Here is a 23,664-nt window from a genome sequence, read left to right on the forward strand (position 1 = left end):
GAAATGTTAGAGTGTTCAGCAAAGTAGGGAGACTTCATATGTTAGGCCTTGGGCAGTTTGTGGCAGGCTTTAAGGACATTTAATAGACCTGGAATATTGTTTCAGAAGTTTAATGTGATACCACCCACTTGCTAATAAGAATGACTTTGTTTTATAGCACTTAACCTTTCCCCATTGAAGAATCCTCCATTCCTTTTTGGGAAATCCATTTTTATTTTTTGATAAATAACTGTTGTCATGAAGGTTAATGGAGTGTCAGTCTCTTTATTTACTCTCATGTCAGAAGCGTGCAGCTCATTCTTCATGACCAATTGACCTCAACACTTAGCGGGTGGATATTGTCAGAACAATTATGGCAAATATGCCATTATAGGGTCATGTGGACGGAGTCGAGCGAAATATGCTCACATCAAAGAAGGATCACACAAACACATGTATAATCACCTCCGTTTGCGGACTTAATCCAGGATCTGAAAATTAAGCTGTGCCTCTCACTCACTCCTGCCACCTTTCTACACTTTAAGTGCCAGGAATAAAAAAATATGTTGGAGGAAGTAATCAAAGGTCAGACACACAATCTACAGGACACTGAAAGGTGGGTTGAAGGCTGTCGTGAGCTCTGGCATCTAATGTGAACTAAGCTCTTCTTATCTGCATAGCCCCTCCCTTGATTTGCATCATTTCACCTTGGAGTGTGTTTCATCATCATTCTGCTACAGCAACAAGACAGACTCCAGGAAGTAGAATGCGTGCAGGCATGAGAAGACTTGTCACTCTGGCCTGCTTGGCAGGCTTATGGATGATGAGGTAGCCAATCACAGAAGGTGACCGCAAGCAGGTAGACTTATGTCTTGGACTCTGCTTCTCATGGGTTGGCCCAAAACCTAGCGAACTCAGCTTGGGTATGGTATGGGCAAAGACTTGGGGAGTCCAGAACTTGTGTGCAGAAACTGTACGCTTGAAAATGGCACCCATCTCCATGCACGCCATGTGGTGATGCAGTGTCATCATCCAAAAACTGTCCACTTGCTCAGTATGATTTGACCTCTTTTCTGTAGGACGTGACAGACTTGACCATCCATATTTGCTCACTTGCTCAGTATGATTTGCTTACTCAGCATGATTTGACCTCTTTTCTGTAGGACGTGACAGACTTGACCATCCATATTTGCTGACTCAGGATCATGCCAAGCCTGGGTTGTATGGCGGGAGCAGGAGTCAAGCACTATTCAAAGCAGGTTTACCCTGGTGCAGTCACCTGATGCAATTTCAAGGGGTTATTGCAATGCAAATCCATGCTTGGCTTGCCCTTATCTGTTTTCCTGGTTCACTTCCTCCCAACCCCCTTCACCAATGTTCCAGGAGACCAGTGGCTGGAACTGCCAATCCCAAGCAGATCAGAGAATCTCATTGTTGCTCCAGTACAAAGGTGAAGTTGCTTGTGCAATGCATAAGTCCCCCCCCCCCATTCTCCCCGATGAACACAACCTTATGCCTGCAGAGTCTACCTTTATTGGGTGGTTTGCTGTGATTTGAGAAGGGATTAGGACTCCTCTGGAAAGGGATAATAATATTGTTAGTCTGCGCATAACTTGGACAAGAGCAGACCCTGGTTATAATGTCATTTGCATCTTATTTCTACTGCTCCTCTGGATAATTTAATTTATTCAGGCAATTATATTTTAAGAATGAGAAACCCACGCTTCAACACATCTTAAAAATGGTTATTTTTCTTTAAATCCACCTACAACTAACCGTTCACATGTTGTGCGTGGATCATGCATGTTCAGTGCAGAGCCATTAAAAATGAAAGATGGGAGGTGTGTAAATCCCTGACAGGCCACCAAATCTGCCATAAAAAATAATAATTAAAAAGCTGAAGTATGACTCCTGTAACCAAATACCCTGCCTTTGTGTTCGCCCCCTATCTGTGCTCAAGGTCTCTAGGTGCTCAATGGGAGCCTTTTAATTATTTTTCTCTGTTTGATGTTGCTAAGTATAATGAATGGATTTCAGAGGGGTTTTTGTAGAACCCTCGATGCGTATCAGTTCAGTGCCGTTAGGCACAGCAATACCTGGCTGGATCATACCCTGAGATTTGCTCTTTGTAGATCTGAAGGCCAGAAACACCAGATTGTTTAAAGCCAGGCTCTATTAGTCAAGGAAATACGTCCCTGTCACAGATATGTGCTTTCCTTCGTTCTTGGGGGCAACAGGAGCTGAGAAAACTCAGCACACCTTTTGCGATTTGGCTTTTGCGGGGCTAATTCCAACACATTGGTGTAACTAATAATAAATAACTGAGACCTGCAACCAAATGTTGCAGTGCTAAGTGCTCCTGTTCAGCGTTCCAGCCAACCTACTGGTGTCTTTTTTAAATAATGCACCATTTCCACCTCTCCTGAGCGGGCTTCTGCAAACTCCCTGTTATTACTCAACAGCCCCATTTGGACTGCAGTCCTGTTGGCATTCACCAGTTTGCTAGTAGAAGGAGTCCCCTAGATACAGGGGCAGGTTTCATGACAGAGTATGACAGAAGAGCTGGACTAGATGGGCTGTTGACTTGATCCAGCAGGGCATTTCTTATGTTCTTATGTAACTATCATGCCTGAAGATCCCTCTAGGTGAGACTTCCTCTCTGCATGCTAGTTTGAAGTACATAGGGAATACATCTTGTGGGGAAGCATTCAAATAATTTTGTCTCCCACCTACAGCCCAAAATAGTTAACTGGCTTGACTCGCATCTCTCAGACTGATATGTAGGTCAGAATTCAGGATGCAGTCTTAATTCATTCCCTCCCACCCCAAGACCTACATTCAGTTCTCCCCATTAAATCATCAGTTTGTGATTTAAAAACAAAAAACCCAACATACACATGACATCTCGTATATCTCTATATCTATCTCTCTCTCTGTGTGTGTGTCTCTGTGTGTAAATATATACATTTCTGTGTGCATGTCACCTAATGTAGACATTTTTGCAAACATTTTCCTTAAATATAATGCATTTTTTTCCACTGCTTTGGGCATATTTGCATGTTCCCCCATCCCCCAACATATGCTTTATTTTGCACACACTTTTTGGGTGTGCAAATTTAGAAGAACATCTGAGTTTCACTTAATATATTAGCTTGGGAAGTGTGAATGAGGTTGATTCACATTTAAAAAATGAACACCTCCTTTTCAACACTGGACTAGGCATTCTGAGCTGAATTTTCTATAGTGGGGCTTTAAAAAATGGTTTAGAATATATACTCTGGCCTTTGTATAGGAGTCTACTGGCTTCCTCATTTCTTTCTCTTTTTAAAAAAGAAATGAGTAGTGAAAAAGAGAGGATTAGTTACATTTTGAATTCTGCTCCTGTCAGAAGAGAGAAATAATAGGAAGAAGGGTTAAAAATATGTTATCAGTGGGAATTATGAAATGAGGCTGTGCTTTTAAAATTACAATTTAATGCAGATAGGAGGAAAATAAATGCAAAACACAGATAATCAAGGGGAGGAATGTACTTGGGAAAGGAGTAATGGTGAAAAAAAGATTTAGGTGTGACAGACCAAATTAGATGTGAGCTTCCTCTGAGGCACAGAAAAGGGGAAAGGGAGGTAACGACGAGGTAATTGTCCTGCTCTTCATAGCTTCTGGTCAGATTACATGTAAAATATTGTGTTCAATCCCAGGCACCTCAAAAGATGTCAACAAATTGGAGGGATTTCAGACGCGAGCAGGAGAAATGATGAAAGGGCTGTAGGAACTCATTTGTGGAGAAAGATTGAAAGAGCTAAATATGTATACAGAAGGGCTAAATGTGGCAGGAGAACTGCCTGAAAGGATGTCAACTCGCACAGGCACCCAGGAGGGGGGAAGAGGGTGACTTCGGGTGCTGAGAGGGAACATTGAGAGAAGCAACGGCATCAGATTTAACCCAAGGAAAAATCAGCATGAAGGAAAGAGAGGAATGTTTTTTTGGTCCAGTCTGTGTTGCACTGGCCTTGGTGGTATTGGATGTGACCTGGGCTTTTTCCAACTAGAACTCACTAGAACTCAGTTCAGGCACTTCTCAAGGGAGGTGTTCATGGTGAGTTCCGGAACCTCTTTTTCTAGAACAATAGCGTTGGATGTGATACCTTTCCCTTACTCCTTCGGCCCAGGCACGAGTGCCCCAGCTTCCAAAGTTAAAGAACTGGGTGAAGTCCTCATTTATTTGTACCCACTTTTTTTCTTATAGGACATGGTCTTTCTGATGTCTTGGGGTTGAGCAGGCAGCAGGGTTAGAGGGGTGAAGGAAGGACTGCTCAGAACTGCAGGTTGCAGTTTGAGTGTCACATTCCAGATCAGGGGTCAGCAAACTTTTTCAGGAGGGGGCCGGTCCACTGCCCCTCCGAGCTTGTGGGGGGTCGGACGCACCCTCTCCCCAAAGCACCCCCCTCCTGAAAGGACCCCTGCCACCGCCACTCAAGCCGCCGCCACTGATGCCGCCTCATCTTCAGCAGTGTCGTCCTCTTCCTCTGTTTCAGTGGGGCGCAGAGCCCACACCGCTGGCCTGGGTGGAGGAGGCAGCCTTCGTGCTGCCACCACTTCCTCCCACTCAGCTCTTCCTGCTCAGCCACTTCCTCTCACTTGGCCGCCTCTGGGCGCCACCCCCTTCCTTCCCGCTGAGGCAGCCGAGCGGGAGGAAGCTGTGGTGACACGGAGGCCGTACCAGAGTCGCCATCCACCCAGAGGCATCCGGCTTCTGTTTGGCTGCAGGAGCTTTCTGCAGCCAATCGGAAGCCCCATCGCTTCAGTCAGTCCCTGCACGGCGAGTCCTTCATTCAATGCCTGTTTAGTGTGGGGACTGACCGAGCGGGCAGCAGGGTCTGCAAGGTTCGCGGGCCGGATTAACAAGCCCGGCGGGCCACATCTCACCCACGGCCCTTAGTTTGCCAATCCCTGTTCCAGATGCTATTGGATTCCAGCTCCCGTCAAGTCCAGCCAGCATGGCGAATGGGTGGGGGAAATGGGAGCTGTAGTCTGACAATATCTGGAAGGCACCATATTGGCTGCCCTTCGTGAAAGACAACGTGTACTAGTACTTGTGAGTTAAGGAGGAGGGTTTGAAGTGGGAGATAGCGATAAGCAGGAAACAAGTTGTGCAGTGGTTGGGTGGAAGAAGTTGCTGGCTTTTACCTCAAGTGTTTTGAACATCGTTATAAATTCACAGTTTAATTTGTGCTTTTTCCTTTTAAATATTATATCAACCAGCATAAATTTTGGTGTGTGTGTGTGTTTTTAATACACTGTAATAAACACGTCGGTGGTGATAACCTAATCTGCCTCAGCCTTGACCTGTCCTCCTCTATTTCAGTTATTTTTTCAGTAAGGTGGTAACCCAAACAGGGGGCGGAATGGTTCATCATTCGCTTCATTTGCTTGAATAAATATGTGTTACCTGTCTTCTGACCAAGGAATTCAGGGCAGAGTACACCAATAATTACAGCAACAAACCCAGCTGTAGACCAGGAGTAGATAAATATTAAAACAATAAATAATTTTAAAACAAAAGCAATGGTCATCATGAATTAAGCAGCGAGCTTATCTACTGAAGGCTCAAGTTAAGAGCCAAGTTTTAACCCAACTCTGAAATGGAAGCAAGGTTGGTGCAAGGCAGATCTTAGAGGAGAGGGCATACCACAAGGTGGGCACCACAACAGAGAAGACCCTGCACTCGTAAGCAAGTTTATTAGGTAGTGAGTCCCATTCAACCCAGTATTACTATTATTCCTTAAATTTGTATACCGCCATTCATCAGAAGATCACAGGGCAGTTCACAACATAAAATTACAAAACGAATGCACTGAATACGTAATAAAACAAAAACAAACCAATATCACTCCTCCCACAAAAACATTTGAAAGGCTATTTTAATGTTTAATCAGCCAAAGGCCTGATTGAAGAGAAATATCTAAAGATATGTAATGAAGGTGCCAGGCCTGGGGAGAGCATTCCACAAATGGGGAGCCACCACAAAAAAGGCTCTTGCCATCCTCCAGACCTCTCTTGAGGGAGGCACCTGATAAAGGGCCTCAGGTGATGATCACAGGATCCAGGTCAGTCCATGTGGGGAAAGGCAGTCCTTGAAGTATTTGTGATCGTGAGCCACGCTTGCAGATGTAAAAAAGAAGCAGAGCTGTGTATCACCAGCATATTACTGACAACAAACTCCAAAACTCCAGATAATCCCATTTAGCAGTTTCATGTAGAACATGCTAAGGATTGTGCTGTTTATCTAAATTTTTGTTCGTATAGTTTCTAGAGCAAAGAAGAATAATTATTTCCTTGTTTTTTAGCTGGTGTGCTCTGGTGTCACAACAGACATCATCTTAGAAGAGGCTTTCCCCATGTGTTTGAGAGAGAACACCTCTTTAATGATGGGTGCTTTCTATCTGTGTTGTTTAATAAGCTCTTGTTATAATACTTTTTTAAAAAAATCTGCTACCTGCTTATTTTTAGTTTCACTTCATTGATCTAGTAATTAATGAATTAAATGTTGCAGATGTCTCCCATTCTGTTCCATAAATCTTTTGTGAGTTGACTGTGCCTGGTATTCTACTCCACCTGTCTTCTGAGTATTTATGAGTGTTGTGCCAGATCCTGCCCTCGGATTTCCAGATAACCTTCTCCCCATGAGAAAGAGGCTGTTTTCTTTTCCCATGGCACTTTTTTTTTGGGGGGGGGATGAATATCAGTTGCTGGATATCACAAGTTGGGAGAGTGCTACTGCACTCAGGGTTCCTGTGGGCATCTAGTTGACCACTGTGAGAGCTGGATGCTGTTCTAGATGGAGCTTTTGGCCTTCTTAGGCTCTTGGAAGGGAGGAGTCTTCTTTATGTTCTTCTAATGCTTGAGAACCCAGTAGTGATGTATGGAAGTGAGAGCTGGACCATAAAGAAGGCTGATCGCCAAAGAATTGATGCTTTTGAATTATGGTGCTGGAGGAGACTCTTGAGAGTCCCATGGACTGCAAGAAGATCAAACCTCTCCATTCTGAAGGAAATCAGCTCTGAGTGCTCACTGGAAGGACAGATCCTGAAGCTGAGGCTCCAATACTTTGGCCACCTCATGAGAAGAGAAGACTCCCTGGAAAAGACCCTGATGTTGGGAAAGATGGAGGGCACTAAGAGAAGGGGACGACAGAGGACAAGATGGTTGGATAGTGTTCGCGAAGCTACCAGCATGAGTTTGACCAAACTGCGGGAGGCAGTGGAAGACAGGAGTGCCTGGCGTGCTCTGGTCCATGGGGTCATGAAGAGTCGGACACGACTAAACGACTAAACAACAACAATGCTTGAGAAATTCTTTTAGATTTTCATTTTAAGCAGGGTTTGTACTTACCTTTCTTATGAGGTGGCTGAGACGTCTGTGAGAGTGTAAGTGCAGAATCATTTCTTGGTGGTCTCTGCATCTTTCATGATTCATCAAAACCCCATGGCATCCTTGACTGGGCTTTCATGTAAATGTAGACACCAGGGTTTGCTGCAGAGTAGCAGCAGAGAGATTATTTGTAGAAAGGTGGGAAAGATACAGATACCTCCAAGGTAAGGGTTGTTGTTTTTGTTTTAAATGACAACAACCAGAATACCCCATCTCATCCATGATAATTCCACCAACCATATCCCCACCTTTTCAATAATTTTGTGCTGCGTTACCCCCTGATTAATTGTTGGAGTATGGTTAGCAGAAAGTGTGGTGCAATTTTGGCATAGCAATAGTTTTTTATGGAGAATTTGTATAATTCATTTTAGAGTGGACAAATGGGCAGTTTGCTGCAGCTTTCCATTCCTTCTGTTTGTCCATGTGGTTCCTACACTCCTTTTCCGCTATGTTTTAACATGGTTAACATTGTGGTGGAGGCTCACAGGGGATGCCTTTCTGGGTTCATCCACCTCTGTGCATCCACACTGGAATTTGGAGTGCCCACCCCACCGCTTCTGGGTTGTATGAACTGGCCCAATGAAAACTAACTAAACAATGAATGAAATAATTCAGGTTTGAAAAACAAAACAGATCATTAAACTCAACTCCACTGGTCATCATAACTAGAAAACCAGTTCTAAGATATATATTTTTTCCAGGGAAGACCTCCTAGATTGCATCCGCAAAAACTGCTTATCCATTCATTACTGTCCTCAGATGGGCAGTTATGTTCATAGCTTTCTGGCTTGTAATTACCCAAATACAGGCGGCTGGATTAGCTCAGGTCAATGAACAATTCAGTGCTCAGTCTGTTTGTGGGAGGGTGATGGGGGGACAGCAAAGGGAGGAGAAAGCTTATATTAAAGTTTGCGGTGGTTCTCCACCTATCATTTGTGGTCTGTAAAGTGTTTGCTGGTGGTCTTGCAAGAAGAAGTTAAGAATTTACATGTTGCTTCCAGCTTGCATCAAAAGACACAATGTTTGATGGTGTGGGGTGATGTCAGGTTTGCGTTTCTTCCATTTTTTTTTGGTTTTTTAAAAAAGCGTATTGTACAGCACGGCATACAACTATGCAGACTGAGAAATTTAGTAAAGCTTCTGCTGGGCAATTTAGAGAATTGAAGGTGGTATCACAATCACTGCTAACTCCTTACTTCTTCCTGTTGCTTTCTCTGATCAAACAGGTTTGTAGGTTTTTGAAATGCCGCAAAACCTGCAAAACTTGTTTGATTAGTGAAGACACTAGTGACAAAGGCAGGGAGTGGGGTAATGAGTGTATGTTACCCTCTGTCCACGCGTCCTACAGGTCATAGCTAGAATAAAACTTGCAAATACTTAAGGTGAACCAATTTCTTTAGCTGGAAACGTAATTGTACAGTAGCAGGCAGCAATTGCTCACAATGGGTAGTAGTCAACTAGACTTTACTCAGAGTAGGCCTATTGAAATTGACCAGCGTGACTAAATGAGGTCCATTAATTTCAGTGGGTTTGCTCTCAGTTGAATATCACTGAATAGAGCGAAATGCATAAGACATTTGTGAAACATGAAGAATAAAACCAATAGCCCCTCTGAGTCCAGAAGAGAAAATTAGAACATTCTTTCTTGCAAACTTGGTTGTCAGCCAGTGCTCTTCTAATCCACCAAGGTACCAGACACTTCAGAGTTTCTTCCTTGCAAACAGGTTTGGTCCCAAAGAGACAGCAGATGGAAAGCTTACAAACTGCATCTTAAAGGACAATTATACAACAAAATACCAGTTATAGAAAAGAATGATTCCCTATCCCAGGGGTAAATACTGGGATCCAGCCAGCAGGATGGATCCTGACCTTCCCCATCTCTCAAGGACCTCTTTAACAGATGGGAGGAGCACCACTGTAATGTCACGTGACAACGTAAAAGCGACTTATTGTCAGTGCTGTTCAGCTGAATGTCACTGTCAGCAATCTTTGGATGTCAAGGAACAATTGGGAGTGCTCCTTAAGCTCACCATTGTTCCTTTACAGCCACTTTTTTACCTGCCCCAGGGCTAAGTCACATATGATGTTAGGTGTGGGGCAAGTGGAGCCCCTGCCAGGCCTAACTGGGTTTGGCCTTGGATTTTGGGTCCCCCCCCATTCTCCATTTGCTAATTGTAAAGGTAAAGGGACCCCTGACCATTAGGTCCAGTCATGGCCAACTCTGGGGTTGTGGCGCTCATCTCGCTTTATTGGCCAAGGGAGCTGGCGTACAGCTTCCGGGTCATGTGGCCAGCATGACTAAGCTGCTTCTGGTGAACCAGAGCAGCACACAGAAACACCGTTTACCTTCCCGCCGGAGCAGTACCTATTTATCTACTTGCACTTTGACATGTTTTCGAACTGCTAGTTTGGCAGGAGCAGGGACTGAGCAATGGGAGTTCACCCCATCGCAGGGATTTGAACCGCCGACCTTCTGATTGGCAAGTCCTAGGCTCTGTGGTTTAACCCACAGCGCCACCCGCGTCCCTTGCTAATTATAAACACCTTCAAATTGAAGAGGATAGGAGCCCATAAATGTTTTTCGTTTCTCCAGCAGAACAGGCTTCTTCCTCCTTCACTGAGTGATTCTACCCCAACCTGCTCATGGGGGTTGCATGTATACACACCACTGTGATAGATGGGCAGATGTTTCCATGGAAAGGCCCATTATCCACATCTCTTATCAGCCTGCTACGCTGCTCACCTACTACAGCTACAGTATCAATGAAACCTTCCCCCTTTTTTATTTCTGTTAAATTTAGTCCTGCTGCTCTTCCTTTATCCCCTCTTATTCCAAATATAGACCCCCAACATGGTCTGAAGGCACACGAAGCCACCATCTTGCTGAAGCTAAGCAGGTCTGGTCAATGCCTGCATAGGTGGCTTGGAACCATGTATAAATCACATTGGGTTCCATGATGGATGAATGGCAAGGTATAAATGTAAGGAAACAAATATGAATGAACACTGAGAAAAGCCACCACCTGAAGAAAAAAATGAATGGAGTGTGGATATTTCTGGAGTGGAGCAGAGGGACAAGGTTGCCTTGCTACAAGTAAGGCTTCACTTAAGCGAGTCACTTAATGCCTTGTGAGACCCAGCTCTTGTGTAGCTTGGAACAAGAGCTGGAAATGTCTGTCAGGGCAACAAGCAGACACAACCCAACCAAATGGGCAAAGGACCACAATGGGCTTGTGTTGATTGTTCTTTATGGGGCTCTGGAAGGCATTTTTAGGCTGTTCCTGATTGGCTGTTGGCTTGTATGTGTTTGCCTTCTCTGGGGTGCTGCTTCCCTTGAGAAGGACTTACTTGTGTGTATTGGCCTTTCCGTTTAGCTGTTGCTAATTGACCGAGTTGCTCTTTCATCACCAGTTTGGGGGAAGGACCTGTGGGGTCATTTGAAGTGGAGGCTATATGGCTCAAAAAACCAACTGCTGGGAATCTCAGGTGGGGTAGCTGGTTGGCCACTTGGAGAACAAGGTGCTGGAGTTGGTGGACCTTTGGTCTGATCCTTACGTTCTTAAATTGTCACATTGACACAGGCAGTTCCTATGGGAAATCCACACCATAAGTTGCTGTAGGATACAATTCATCACATATAGTTCTGGAATGAACTGAGTGGCGCCTGTGGAACATCATGATTGGCTGTTCATGCTTGTCTTCTCAAGCAGAAATGGGGTACATATTTGCCTCCAATAAATACATTAGGGGGGAAAGCCATTTTATTTTAAAAGGTTTAATTTTTGCACATTATTTCTAACTGGCTGGATTTACTATTGGGCTTATAGAAGGTGGCTGAGGGATGACTGTCAGTATGAGTCAAAGCACAATATGAAGTTCTAGCTGAAACAGTGACAGATTAAAAAAAAAATACTATAGAATCTTTCTGAGTCATATCCAACATGAATCTGAGAGCTGATGTTTCAGAATTGCTTCCAATAAATTCCAAATACGATAGACCTTTTTAAACACATGCATACGCATATAGTTGAAATATGTGTTCTGGAAGTCTCACAAAATTATTCCTCTTTTAGGAAAGGAATGGGAAGGCTACTTAATATTGCAAGAGAGAGAGAATATCCAGTGCGAGGATAAAGTCCATTGTCCAGTGACATGACTTTACTTGTCAGTCACAAAGGTGACAAGGGGGCTAGATTAAGCAAAGCTTCATCAAGATTAACAAAGGAAGATTATTGACCTCATCGCGAAAGGGCAGAAGCCTGTTTTATCATTAAACCTTGGAAGAGGGATGTTCCGTCACTGGTGGGGAAACCTCTTTGGCAATTAGAATAGCAACTTCCGCCGTGATTAGCTCCGGATGGACTGAGAGCACACAATTCTTGGGTCAATCTCTTTTATTCCTAATCTCGTGGGGAGGGGGGTTAGAAGGCAAAGAAAGGGGGAAGTATTGTTACCCCGCTACAGGATCTAATTGAATTTCTCTGCTGCACTTAGAAGTGAGAAAAGAAAAAAACTGGATCGGGTATTGTGGTAAGTAATTTGCAAGAGAGGAGGAGGCTGCTGGGTTGTTGTTGTTGTTTTTCTGGCGCTGTTTCACACACACGCACACACCCTTAAGAAATCATTTTGTTGTTTGAGCTGCATGTTGTTGTATCGCCCATTAGCATGAGATTCATGATGCCAAGTAGGAACCCTGAGTCTCCCTGTGTGGAGACAGCTGCTAACCTCATAAAACTGTTAGAAGGATTAACACAGCCAGGGGCTGAAATGTAATCAAACTTAAGCAGGTGAATGGATCCCTAGTAGAGAAAATATTCCTGAAAATGGAAAGTGGGCAGGGAGACAACAATATTTGCAATCATTTGCCATTGGGGCTGATGACCAATATTCCCCAGATTTCACCAGTCTATTAAAAGTCAGAGAGGAACTCCTCCCCTTCCCCCATTCTCATTCATGCCAATTTTTCGTTGATGTTTCTATGCAAGTTACTTGCAAGCTAGGGATGGGGAAGGAATACTATTCCATATGTGTTTAAAGATGCATTTATCTAATTTGCAGTTTTCAAAACAATACGGGAACCGAAGCACAGCTGCCCTTCAAAATTCACACTTCTCTGAATTTTGCAGGGCAGTTCTCCAGCCAAGTAATGTATACAAAAATGCATATACTGTGGCGTACAGTGAGCATGTAATGCATATTTTTACTGAAATTAACATGCAAACTTGCATTATGTTGGGGGAAATGGATTTGCGAAACTTTTTATATTGAAGGGAATTATGTATAAGCCGTGCGTATTAGGAGGAATTTGCATCAGAATGCTGATGAATTTTCATAAGGACTTTTTTTAAAAAAATTGCAGACTGATGTGAAATGTGGAGAATTGAAATTGATATTGAGAATGAGCAACAAAAAAACTGAAATGGAGAGATTGACCCATCCCTATTTGCAATTTGGGGACGCTTCACCAAAACCTGGTGTGCTTTTTCCTTTTAATAAATGTAAGCCAGTTCATGGTGCCTTTGTGTCTTTCCTAAATGCTTACATGAAACACTTGCTTAGATTGAGATGTATCTTTCTCTCAGTAAATGTCAGAAAGCTTTGGAATAATGTTTTGGTGTGATGGTTGCTCTAACAAACCCACCAAAAGTTACCTCAAGCAGCAGCCGCAGGCCAGATTTAGGACCTCTACCAGACTGATAAGCAGACAGGGAAAGGGTTAAGGAAAGTTTCTTCGTGTGATTTCTTTACCCTGAATGCAAGTCCAAGATTGGCGAAATGTTGAAAGTCAAGGGGAGATTAATCTGCTAAATAATCCCAATACATGTTCAAAGACAGGAATGCAAAAGTCACTGGGTTGTATTCGTCTAGGTTTTACTCAGAGTAGGCCCACTGAAATTAATGAACACATTGAAATTAGTGGATTGGATGCTTCAGCTGAGATTCTTGCATTTCAGGGGATTGAACTAGATGTCCTTTTGGGTCCGTTCCAACTCTACAATTCTATGATTTTATTAACGAACCAAAGTTAGCCATTGCTATTAATTTCTGAGTAGTATTAGCAGTGGATGCACCTCTATGCTTTTCCCATGCTTCAGACATTCTCCTGTAAACATCTTTTTGAGCATTCCCATCACTTGTTTAAGAAATGCAAACATCTAGGGGAGGTTGATTGGAGAACATGGATTTATTTTTCAGTTTACATAAAATCATCAGGCAGAAAGAGAAGGTTGCTATATATTAAAGAATTTTGTTGGTTTGTTTTTAAACTCCTGCATTGGGCAGGGGCTTGCAAGAAGACCCTCTCTAGTTTCATGATTCTATGAAATATAATGTGGTACAGCTTTTCCTGAGCTTCAGGCTACATGTGGAAGATTTCATATCTCAATTCTTCCTTATGTCAAAAAGCCCTCCTTGCCTTTAGAATGCTAGCATACCTGACCTGCAAGCTGCAGGTTTTTGTTTGTTTGTTTACATTGCAGGGGCATTCAAACACATGAACCCGCACATGCATTCTGAAAACCTCTGGTCCCATAAGGGCTGTGACATATGCTCTCTGCCACCATAAGTGTTGACCACTTTTCTGCTCACCTTAAGATACTGTGCAGCTTGGAAGCTTCCATACCATGAAACTGATGAAATAACCAGACTACCTGTCCTCTGGGGACCAAAGGAGCAACCGCTTCTTAAGTTATTGACTTCGAACAACTCAGCACCAAAACATGTGCTTCAAATATCTGAAACAACATGCCTTCATCGCTACAAACCATGTTCAGATTGGCAAGTGGGTGCTCATAGGCAGTTGAACCTATTGCGAATTTATACACATGTATAAATTATTCCTGCAGCAGCTAAAAAGACATTGGGCTGTTTCTACTGGAAGCCGCTTTATGCTGACTTAGACCACTGCACAGCACTTCCTACAATTGACTGGCTCTCCGAGATTCTGACAGGCCTGTCTTTGAGATGCTAGGGATTGGATCTGGGACTTCCTGCATGCAAGTGGATGCTCTGCCATGAAGCAACTGTTCTTCCATTTAAATTAGAGTTGTTGTTTAGTTGTGTCCAACACTTCATGACCCCATGGACCAGAGCACGCCAGGCACTCCTGTCTTCCACTGCCTCCTGCAGTTTGGTCAAACTCACACTGGTAGCTTCAAGAACACTGTCCAACCATCTCGTCCTCTGTTGTCCCCTTCTCCTTGTGTCCTCCGTCTTTCCCAACATCAGGGTCTTTCCCAGGGAGTCTTCTCTTCTCATGAGGTGACCAAATTATTGGAGCCTCAGCTTCAGGATCTGTCCTTCCAGTGAGCGCTCAGGGCTGATTTCCTTATGAATGGATAGGTTTGATCTTTTTGCAGTCCATGGGACTCTCAAGAGTCTCCTCCAGCACCATAATTCAAAAGCATCCATTCTTCGGCGATCATCCTAAATTAGAGTAGACCCATTGAAATTAATGGGCAGGCCTATTAATTTTAATGGGTCTTAACTGAGTTGAACTAGTGTTGAATAAGAGCCCTTAAGGAGGAACCCAACAGCGTGCAAGTGGACTTCCACTTCAACAGGACTTTGCTGTCTTCCAGTGCACCTCTAAAATTTGTTCGGGTGCATGTCGCCTAACCCTTTGGAGCATATCTGGAGGGGAGGGTGGGTGGTGGTGTCCGTTCCACTCATGCACAGTATTGGCTTCAACCCTTTTAAAAATACATTGTGGCATAGGTTTTGTAGGCTACTGCTTAGCTTCTCAGATCCATGTTAGGACTGTCAACACAATTACAGACCAGTTGAAGAAGAGGCAGTTTAAGGTACACAAACATCAAGAAACTGAAAGAGAATTTCCAAAGGAGGGGAGAACAAAAAGCAAATCAGAGCCAAAGGGTAAAGGAGGGAAGGGGAAACTGTTTGAAGTATCAGAAGGTGTGAAGAAGGCTGGTCTCATCAGGACAGAGCAGAATGTGGCTATTAAAAGTCAAATCCATTAAAATAGGTGAGAATATTCTTGGCAACTTTAATGAGAGCCAGATCTCACCTTTCCTGGCGGAAAGTGTGTGCTTATGTCATTGGACTTTATATTTGCAAGCATCATTAGGGCCACCTTTGTGTCTTTAAAAGAGCTTGTGTGTGTGTGTGTGTGTTTTTAAAAAGAAAGATTGAAGTGTGTGGGGAAAGAATAATTTAGAAAGATCTAAATGATCTGATCCATGAATAAAAGATAGTTGCTTGAAATGTGGTTTTGGAGTGTGCAAGCGGGGGGCGGGGGGAAGGAAGGCCCAATTGTGGTATGGGCCACTGGATATTTCTTTCATTCGTCAGAACATCTAACCATCCTGATATTAAGAACTTGGGGTGGGTGGGTGGAATAACAGGAAATTAATGGTTCTTAGGGGGGAAATAAAAAGACCCGACAGGTTGAGCATAAAAAGCTGTAAAGGAGCAAACAATTAAAGGTAATCCATACTGTTGTTATTGGAAAACCTGTGAATGTTAACTGTTCTCATTTGGAGGATATCTGTTTGTGTATGAGTGTGTGTGTGTGTGTGTGTGTGTGTGTGTGTGTGTGTGTGTAATGTTTCTCTCCTGAACGCTAATCTTTTTTCACTCCATCCTGTAATCTTAGTTTATCCTTGATGGAAAGTCTTTGTTCTCCATACTTTTGAACCTATATTTCCCCTTCTTCTCTCCCCAATTTAAATAAAGGTTTTGACAGAGGAACAAACAGCAATGAACTCGGAAGAACAAAGGGTTGTTGTTGTCATCTTCCCCCCTTCTTTCCTTCATGTTTTCACATGCTTGTGGTGATTTTCTCTCTTTTTCTTTTTCCTTTTTAAAAAGAGGTGTTTCATCTGGTCTCGTTTCTCTTTCAGGAAGTTGATGGCAATAAAGTGATGTCTTCATTTGCCCCACACAACTCATCTACCTCACCCTTGAAGGCAGAAGAAGGTGGGCGTCAGAGCGGAGAGTCCTTCTCCAGCACAGCTCTGGGAACTCCAGAAAGGCGCAAAGGCAGCCTAGCGGACGTTGTGGACACTCTAAAACAGAGGAAAATGGAGGAGCTCATCAAGAACGAACCAGAAGGTAAGGTCTTAGAAACACATGGAAGTTTGCTGCCCTTTCCCACCACCCCACACAAATCAGCTGAGACTCCCCAAGTTAAAAACACACAAGGCAGTGCTGAACATTGAAGAGGCCACCTCCTCATTACCACCACCCCACCACAAAGTGGCTGTTCTTCCAAGTACCACTGAATCATCATAACAAGCTTAGATGGATCTGAAATGGAAACAAAGGGTCCAAATCCCTCTTGCCACTCTGCCAGAGGGGTATGAGGAGCATTGGAACCTGAGTAGCCCTGGTCTTCATATTGCCAAACTCTGGTGTAAGTGAAGGGCTGGGGAACCTGTGGATCTCTAGATGCTCTTGCACTCCCACCATCCCCAGCCAGCATGGCCAGTGACCTGGAATGATGTGAGATGCAGTCCAGTAATAAATAATAATACAGTGGTACCTCGGGTTACGAACTTAATTTGTTCCGGAAGTCCGTTCTTAACCTGAGACGCGCATTCCCTACATAGGCCTCCCGCGGCCCTGGAAGTGGATTGCGTTCATATCCTGGGGCAAAGTTCACAACCTGGGACACCTACTGTACTTCCAGGTTTTTGGAGTTCGTAACCCGAAGCGTTCGTAAGCAGGACTGTTCATAACCTGAGGTACCACTGTAACACTAATTTGTTTTTTGTACCCCATCCTTCTGGGTTACCCCAGCCACTCTGGGTGGCTTCCAATATAATATACAAAAGCACAACACAGCAGAACATCACACATTAAAAGCATCCCATTACAGGACTGCCTTCAGATGTCAATGGAAGGTGGTGTAATTATTTATCTTTTCAGCATCTGGCGGGAGGGTGTTCCACAGGGCGGGTGTGACTACCGAGAAGGCCCTCTGCCTGTTTTCCTGTAGCTTCACTTCTTGAAAGCAGTAACAACTAGAGGGCCGCAGTCCTGGTTTAATGTTCTGTGAAAATGAGACCACCGTTTCTGTGTTCCAAATACAGAAGCAAGCATATTTGCATTCCTTGTTCTATCTCTCTCCTTTCCCCATAACACTAACTTTGGATTGTAAGACATATGTCTATTGATTTTTTGCCCCTTCCATTTCAATAGACTGTTTGCATAGCTTAAGAAGGTTGAGCCAAATCGCACTCCTGATGTTCTTGGCTGTGACAATCCGTTCTGTTGGGGTTTTCTGAGTAATTTTAGTTTGAATTGATTTGTATTGTATTGTAAAGTTCTTCACACTGTCTGTCATCGTGGATGCCTCCAACGCAGCTTACAAGTACCGTGATTTAATTAATAAATGCTGAATAGCACTTCTTCAGCACCCAAGTTGGAAACTGCAGCACAATATCCACAGAAACCCACAGGCACTGAGCCATATGCACCTGCATTGTGTCCAGTGGTGCTCCCAACCTACGGACAAAATAAGAGGGGTGTTCAAGTTTTTCACATTGGCTCACTATGGCAGCACTGCAACAATTTGCTTCCAAATGTCACCTGTGTGTGGCATCCAGCACTGAAAGTTGTCTAGGCTTTGATGTAATTAGCATCTTGTTCTTCCTATGCTTGTCCCTGTTCCTCACTGGAGACAGGCCTGCCTGGGGACAATAGAAGGTTTCCAGGAGAGATTTCAAAATCTTCCTAACTTGCCTGCTCCTCAGTACTTTTCTTTCTGTACACCCTGTTTTCTGGTTAACCATTCCATTTTACACACTATTGAGAGTGTCACACAACTCATTTTCTCTCCAAGTCAGCCTTCCCCAACCTGGTGTATTCTAGTAGTTGTGGACTATAGTTCCCATCAGCCCCTGTACTGACTGGGACTGATGATGGGCACTGAGGTCCAAACCATTTGCAGAATCCCGTACTGGCAAAGGTTGCTCTTAAGTCCCCTTCGGAAACTTACTCCCCCCCCCCCCCCAGTGTGGTGTAGTGGTTAAGAGCAGTGGACTCGTAATCTGGTGAACCGGGTTCGCGTCTCCGCTCCTCCACATGCAGCTGCTGGGTGACCTTGGGCCAGTCACACTTCTTTGAAGTCTCTCAGCCCCACTCACCTCACAGGGTGTTTGTTGTGGGGGAGGAAGGGAAAGGAGAATGTTAGCCGCTTTGAGACTCCTTAGGGTAGTGATAAAGCGGGATATCAAATCCAAACTACTACTACTACTACTACTACTACTACTACTACTCTTCTTCTTCTTCTTCTTCTTCTTCTTCTTCTTCTTCTTCTTCTACCTTTTGCTTACCTGTTCCGCAGCTTGTACCCCCAGCTTAGTTTAGCTTAACCTGCCTGGTTCAAGTGGTTCTGTTCCAGCTGTATTCAGGATGGGGTGGGTGGGTGGGGGGAGAAAGAGATTGGAAAGAAGGGAGCAGGTTGAGAGAATACCATGTTGAGTGGGAAGCCATGCAAGGCTCCAGAGACTCCATTAAGCAAAGGTTACGCTTAGACATAAGAATAGTAACAGAGCTTATGCATTATCTGAGCTCCGCTAAAATGAAAATGTATAGCACAAACAAAAGACTTACAGCTTTGTGAAGAGATGAGGGAAGAGGTGGGGGTGGCGCAGAGTGAGAGAGAACCACAGAACATTGGGGCTTTTAAACAAATGTATGCAACAGAAAAACCTTTTCTTCCCTCCAGCCATTGTTCTATTGTCTTTCAAAGGCCATTAAAATGAACAGCAGGTTCTGATGAAAATTTCATTAAGCTCTAGTTAAATCATTATGAGGGTGCCATATTCATGCCTCGGCTTTTTCCTCCATCAAGGAGACACACACAAAAACCTGAATTAGAAAATGTGGTGGGTTTTATCTCAACTTCAACTCCCCTCACTAATAATAATAATAATAATAATAATAATGCAAGTCGGGAAGTTGGAAGAGGAAGAGGAAGGTTGAATGGGGATGCTGCGAAAGGATGTAACATTGGTGCATCTTCTTAGAAGTAAGGGGTAGTGAGTGAGAAAAAAAATTAAAAGTATTAAAATGGCAGGGGGTGATATTTGCGTTTTAAGACACCCTCGCCTTTTCTCAGACTGATACTACCCACCCACCCAGTTTAGAAAATGGCTAATTAACCATTCATCCGTATGTGAGGTGGAAGCGTGGTGGGTCTCAAAAAGGAGGGCTCCTGTTATCTGTAATAATTTATTTGCAATGGCGTTGGAGGTTTAGATTGTCTAGTTAAATAGAAAATAAAAGAGAAATCTCACCAAAGGGGAAAGATTTCATTTTGGGAATGATAGTACTTGTCAGTGGACAGATCAGCACATAATATATTATTGGACTCTCAGTTGTATCAGCCTGTTACTATAAATGTAAAGCCCACATAGATCCCACATAGACAGCCAAATGATGCTGGAGTGAACACTAGCACCCTGGAGTAGCTTAGATGTCTGGGTCATCTTGCAAAGTGGTAAGGATAAATTTTATAATAAATCTGGTTTGAATATGTAGTATTATGCATGGTGAAATGCTTTTTCTCCTTCCTTCCCTTGATACAATTGAGTAGAAGGTGGTTAATAAATTATCATTAGTTATCATCGATAATACTATCATTACATAAATTATTATTATTATTATTATTATTATTATTATTATTATTATCAATACTATTATTTCTGTACCCACTACAGTCCATCATAAATGGTCACAGAACCTCCTGTTCTTTCAGGAGAAGTTTTTTTAGAAGCATCTTCCTTGGTTCCACATTTCTTTGTTTTTCTTTAACCTTTCTAAAATACATACTATAACATTAAACCGTGCCAACTATGTCTCACTGAAATCTTGGTTCTAAACATGGTGCTTAGCTATGTTCTTGATGTTCACTGAACTGGGTAGAGACTCATTCAAGCTCAGAGCAGACCCACTGAAATCATGACCAACTGAAGTTACATTGATTTCAATTAGGCAACCCCCACTCATGCGTGTTCTACTCACACGTGTCCGCACATATGCGCGGGGCCAGGAAATATATAAATAGCATTATACCAGTCAATTGTGTGAGAGAGCTGGAGAGTCCTTGTGGCTTGTGGTGAGGCCCTCCCTGGAGGGGAGGTAGGGTGGAGGAAGCCCCCAAAAGACCAGAGGTGCAGCAGAGCTTCGTTTACGCTGCTCAGCCACCCCGTCTAACAGCTGAGGCATGGGGTAGCACAGCAGCTGCAGCCGCTTCCTGAGTGTCCAACAGCCTCCAGCTGGCCCCAGAGCTTCAACACTAGTTGAAAAGAGAGTTGTGTGGAGATAGAGAAAAGGAGAGAGCTGGAGAGCAGGGGGAAATTGGCTTTAAAAGCTTTGTAGAGGCTTTTTAGAGGGTTTCCCCATTTTACGTGGCTTCACTTATGCATGCAGGGGCCCAGAACACAACCCCCACGTAAGTAGTGTGGGGGGGGGACTGTATACTAAGGACTAAGTCTGGATCCATCCTATTGATTCCTGGTTGCCATCCAAGTAAGTCGTACTTAGAGCAGACCAACTGAAATCAACAAACTTAAGTTAGCCAATATCGATTTCAGCAACTCTACAACCCTTTTGCAGCAATGCCAAACACATGTATTGGTGAACAAGCTCCACTGAAAACCATTGAAATTATTTCTTGAGTGAACATGGATAGGATCGACTGACTGCAAAGTCTCTGAAATGCAGGTTGATTGAACAGTTGCTAACTTGGGCGATCCTGCGCAGCATGTGCATGGCTGCTTGACTGCACACTCAACTTCCAAATGTTCAGTGTCTGCTGACATTATACTTTGTGCACTTCAAGGCTTTCATGAGTTGATAATGGCGATCAGATGCTGAAATGTCCATGCACACTGAAGGAAAAACAAAACAAAACACTGGAACAATGCAGCAGCAATGCAGTGGTGTTCCATTATAGCCGCTAAGATGTGTCAACTGAACTTAAAGGTAAAGGTAAAGGGACCCCTGACCATTCGGTCCAGTCGTGACTGACTCTGGGGTTGCGGCGCTCATCTCGAGGGAGCCGGCGTACAGCTTCCGGGTCATGTGGCCAGCATGACTAAGCCACTTCTGGCGAACCAGAGCAGCGCATGGAAACGCTGTTTACCTTCCCGCCAGAGTGGTACCTATTTATCTACTTGCACTTTGATGTGCTTTCGAACTGCTAGGTTGGCAGGAGCAGGGACCAAGCAATGGGAGCTCACCCTGTTGTGGGGATTCGAACTGCTGACCTTCTGATCAGCAAGTCCTAGGCTCTGTGGTTTAACCCACAGCGCCACCTGCGTCCCTCAACTGAACTTAGGAAGTCCAGATTCAAGCTACGTGGAAGAGTACTTCTTCACTTCATAATCCATGAAACCAAAGCATTTCCATTGCATGTAGCACTAGATAACTGGGTTGTGGCTGAAAATGGCAATCTCTTCCAGTTGAGACGCTCCAAGAATTCGGTCTGATCCATGCCACCTCAAACTTGTGTGAATCAGAATCTGCAGTTAGTCCAGAATGCTGCAGCACGATTGCTGACAGAAGTGAGAATTTATCAACACAGAACAGAGATCTGCACTGGTTGCTGATTTGCTACCCGGCCAAGTTCAATAAGTTTCTGTTAGTATGTAAAGCCAGTTTACCTGAGAGATTGCAGAATGGGCACAGTGACAGGAGATACATAATTCTCATTCTGCATTTGTGTGGAATGTCCTGGCATTAGGCAAGCACCTTCACTGTACTCTTTTTGGTGCCTTCTAAGAACACTTTTTGTATAGACAAGCCTACTCATATATGCATAATAATTACAAATGTTTTGATCTGTTTCTAACTTACCACTGATTTTCATCATTATTTGATGAAAGTTTTGAAATAGCTGTTTTTAACTGATTTTACTGTTAATTTTATTGTTGCATTCATTTTTGTAAACCACTTTGAAGCAGTTTTTTCAATAGTCAAGTGATATAGAAGTTTTGTGAAATAAATAAAAATACATAAAAATAGGCATTTTGAAATAAATGTTAGAAATGTGTGTGCTGAAAGGAAATAAAAGGAAATACTTTTAAGGACACACATTTTAAAGCATATTTAAATGTGATATTTAATAATAATAATAATAATAATAATAATAATAATAATAATAATAATAAATTTACACCCTGCCCATCTGGCTGAGTTTTGTGAAGAAATAAATCATATATATATATATATATATATATATATATATATATATATATATATATATGATTTAACGACTTAAAGCACAGTTACAAATGACAGACATAGAATGTAAGTTGACACAAAAAGTGCACCAGCAAACTAGGTGCACTTTTTGTTTACAAAAAAAGAAGACAGTCGCAAAAGGGATGGGAGAAAGTTAGTTTTGCAGACTTAGCAGGCTATCACCCCCACTTCAATATTTTAGTGCCACAAATTGTGGTGTAGTAAGTCTCCCCAAAACAATCTCTGTGGTTTTGGGGGCACCAAAGTCCCTCTCTGTCTTGCTCCATACACAATGGAAGCTGCACAGATTCCATCAAATCCACCAACCGGCTTCACTCTCTTTAGGACTCTGCTACACTGCGTTAATTTGTTGGCTATTGTCCATGCCCAAACTTTGCTCCACCCACCCAGTAAAGCAAATGGACAAATTAATGTAGAAGTGGACTTTATTGGAATGGACTTATGGGTTAACACAGGAGAAAGTGGCACAGACCAGACATAGGATAGGCTGTTTTGCCCATCTCTAGATGTGGCCTCATCAAGTTGTCTCTTCTCATAAAAGCCAAAGATATGGAGCGCTGGAGAAGAACACGAGAAGAGCCCTGCTGGATCCAGCCAAAGTACCATTGAATTCTGTTGTAGAGGGCCATAGTTGAGTGTTAAGGAATCTGTGTCGCATACAGGAGGCCCTAGGTTCTGTCCCTGGCATCTCCAGGTTGGGCTGACAATGTGCCATCCCTGAAACCCTTGACAGCCTGCCAGTCAGTGCCCACAATACTGACCTAACTGGACAAATTTTCTGACTCAGCTTCCTATGGTCTCAGCTAGATGCAGAACCTGAGTGTAGCCGCATTCTCCACACCAGCATTTCCTAGCAACTGGCATTCAGAGGGGCAATATCATTACCTGCATCATAGGTTTTCCTAACTAGATATTATGAATAAAGGAGGGAAAATGAGATATGGGTCTGCCGTTTTCTGTGGCAGACCTATGATCTTCATTGCATCTAATTGCATCCTAAACCCGTACATTAAAACATAA

General features: G+C 43.3%; 1 protein-coding gene across 16 annotated transcripts in view; it reads left to right on the forward strand.

Annotated features, from left to right (window-relative positions):
* SOX5 (SRY-box transcription factor 5) overlaps positions 1-23,664 on the forward strand; it is a 770,837-nt gene that overhangs the window by 458,921 nt on the left and 288,252 nt on the right. For all 16 annotated transcript variants that reach the window (XM_083572723.1, XM_083572728.1, XM_083572719.1 and 13 more), the window contains one exon: positions 16,272-16,482. In XM_083572723.1, coding sequence (XP_083428849.1) covers positions 16,272-16,482 — 211 coding nt within the window. The remainder of the gene's footprint in view (positions 1-16,271; positions 16,483-23,664) is intronic.

The sequence above is a fragment of the Podarcis filfolensis genome (assembly GCF_964270895.1).
Source record: "Podarcis filfolensis genome assembly, chromosome: 10".
NCBI classification, from domain to species: Eukaryota; Metazoa; Chordata; class Lepidosauria; order Squamata; family Lacertidae; genus Podarcis; species Podarcis filfolensis.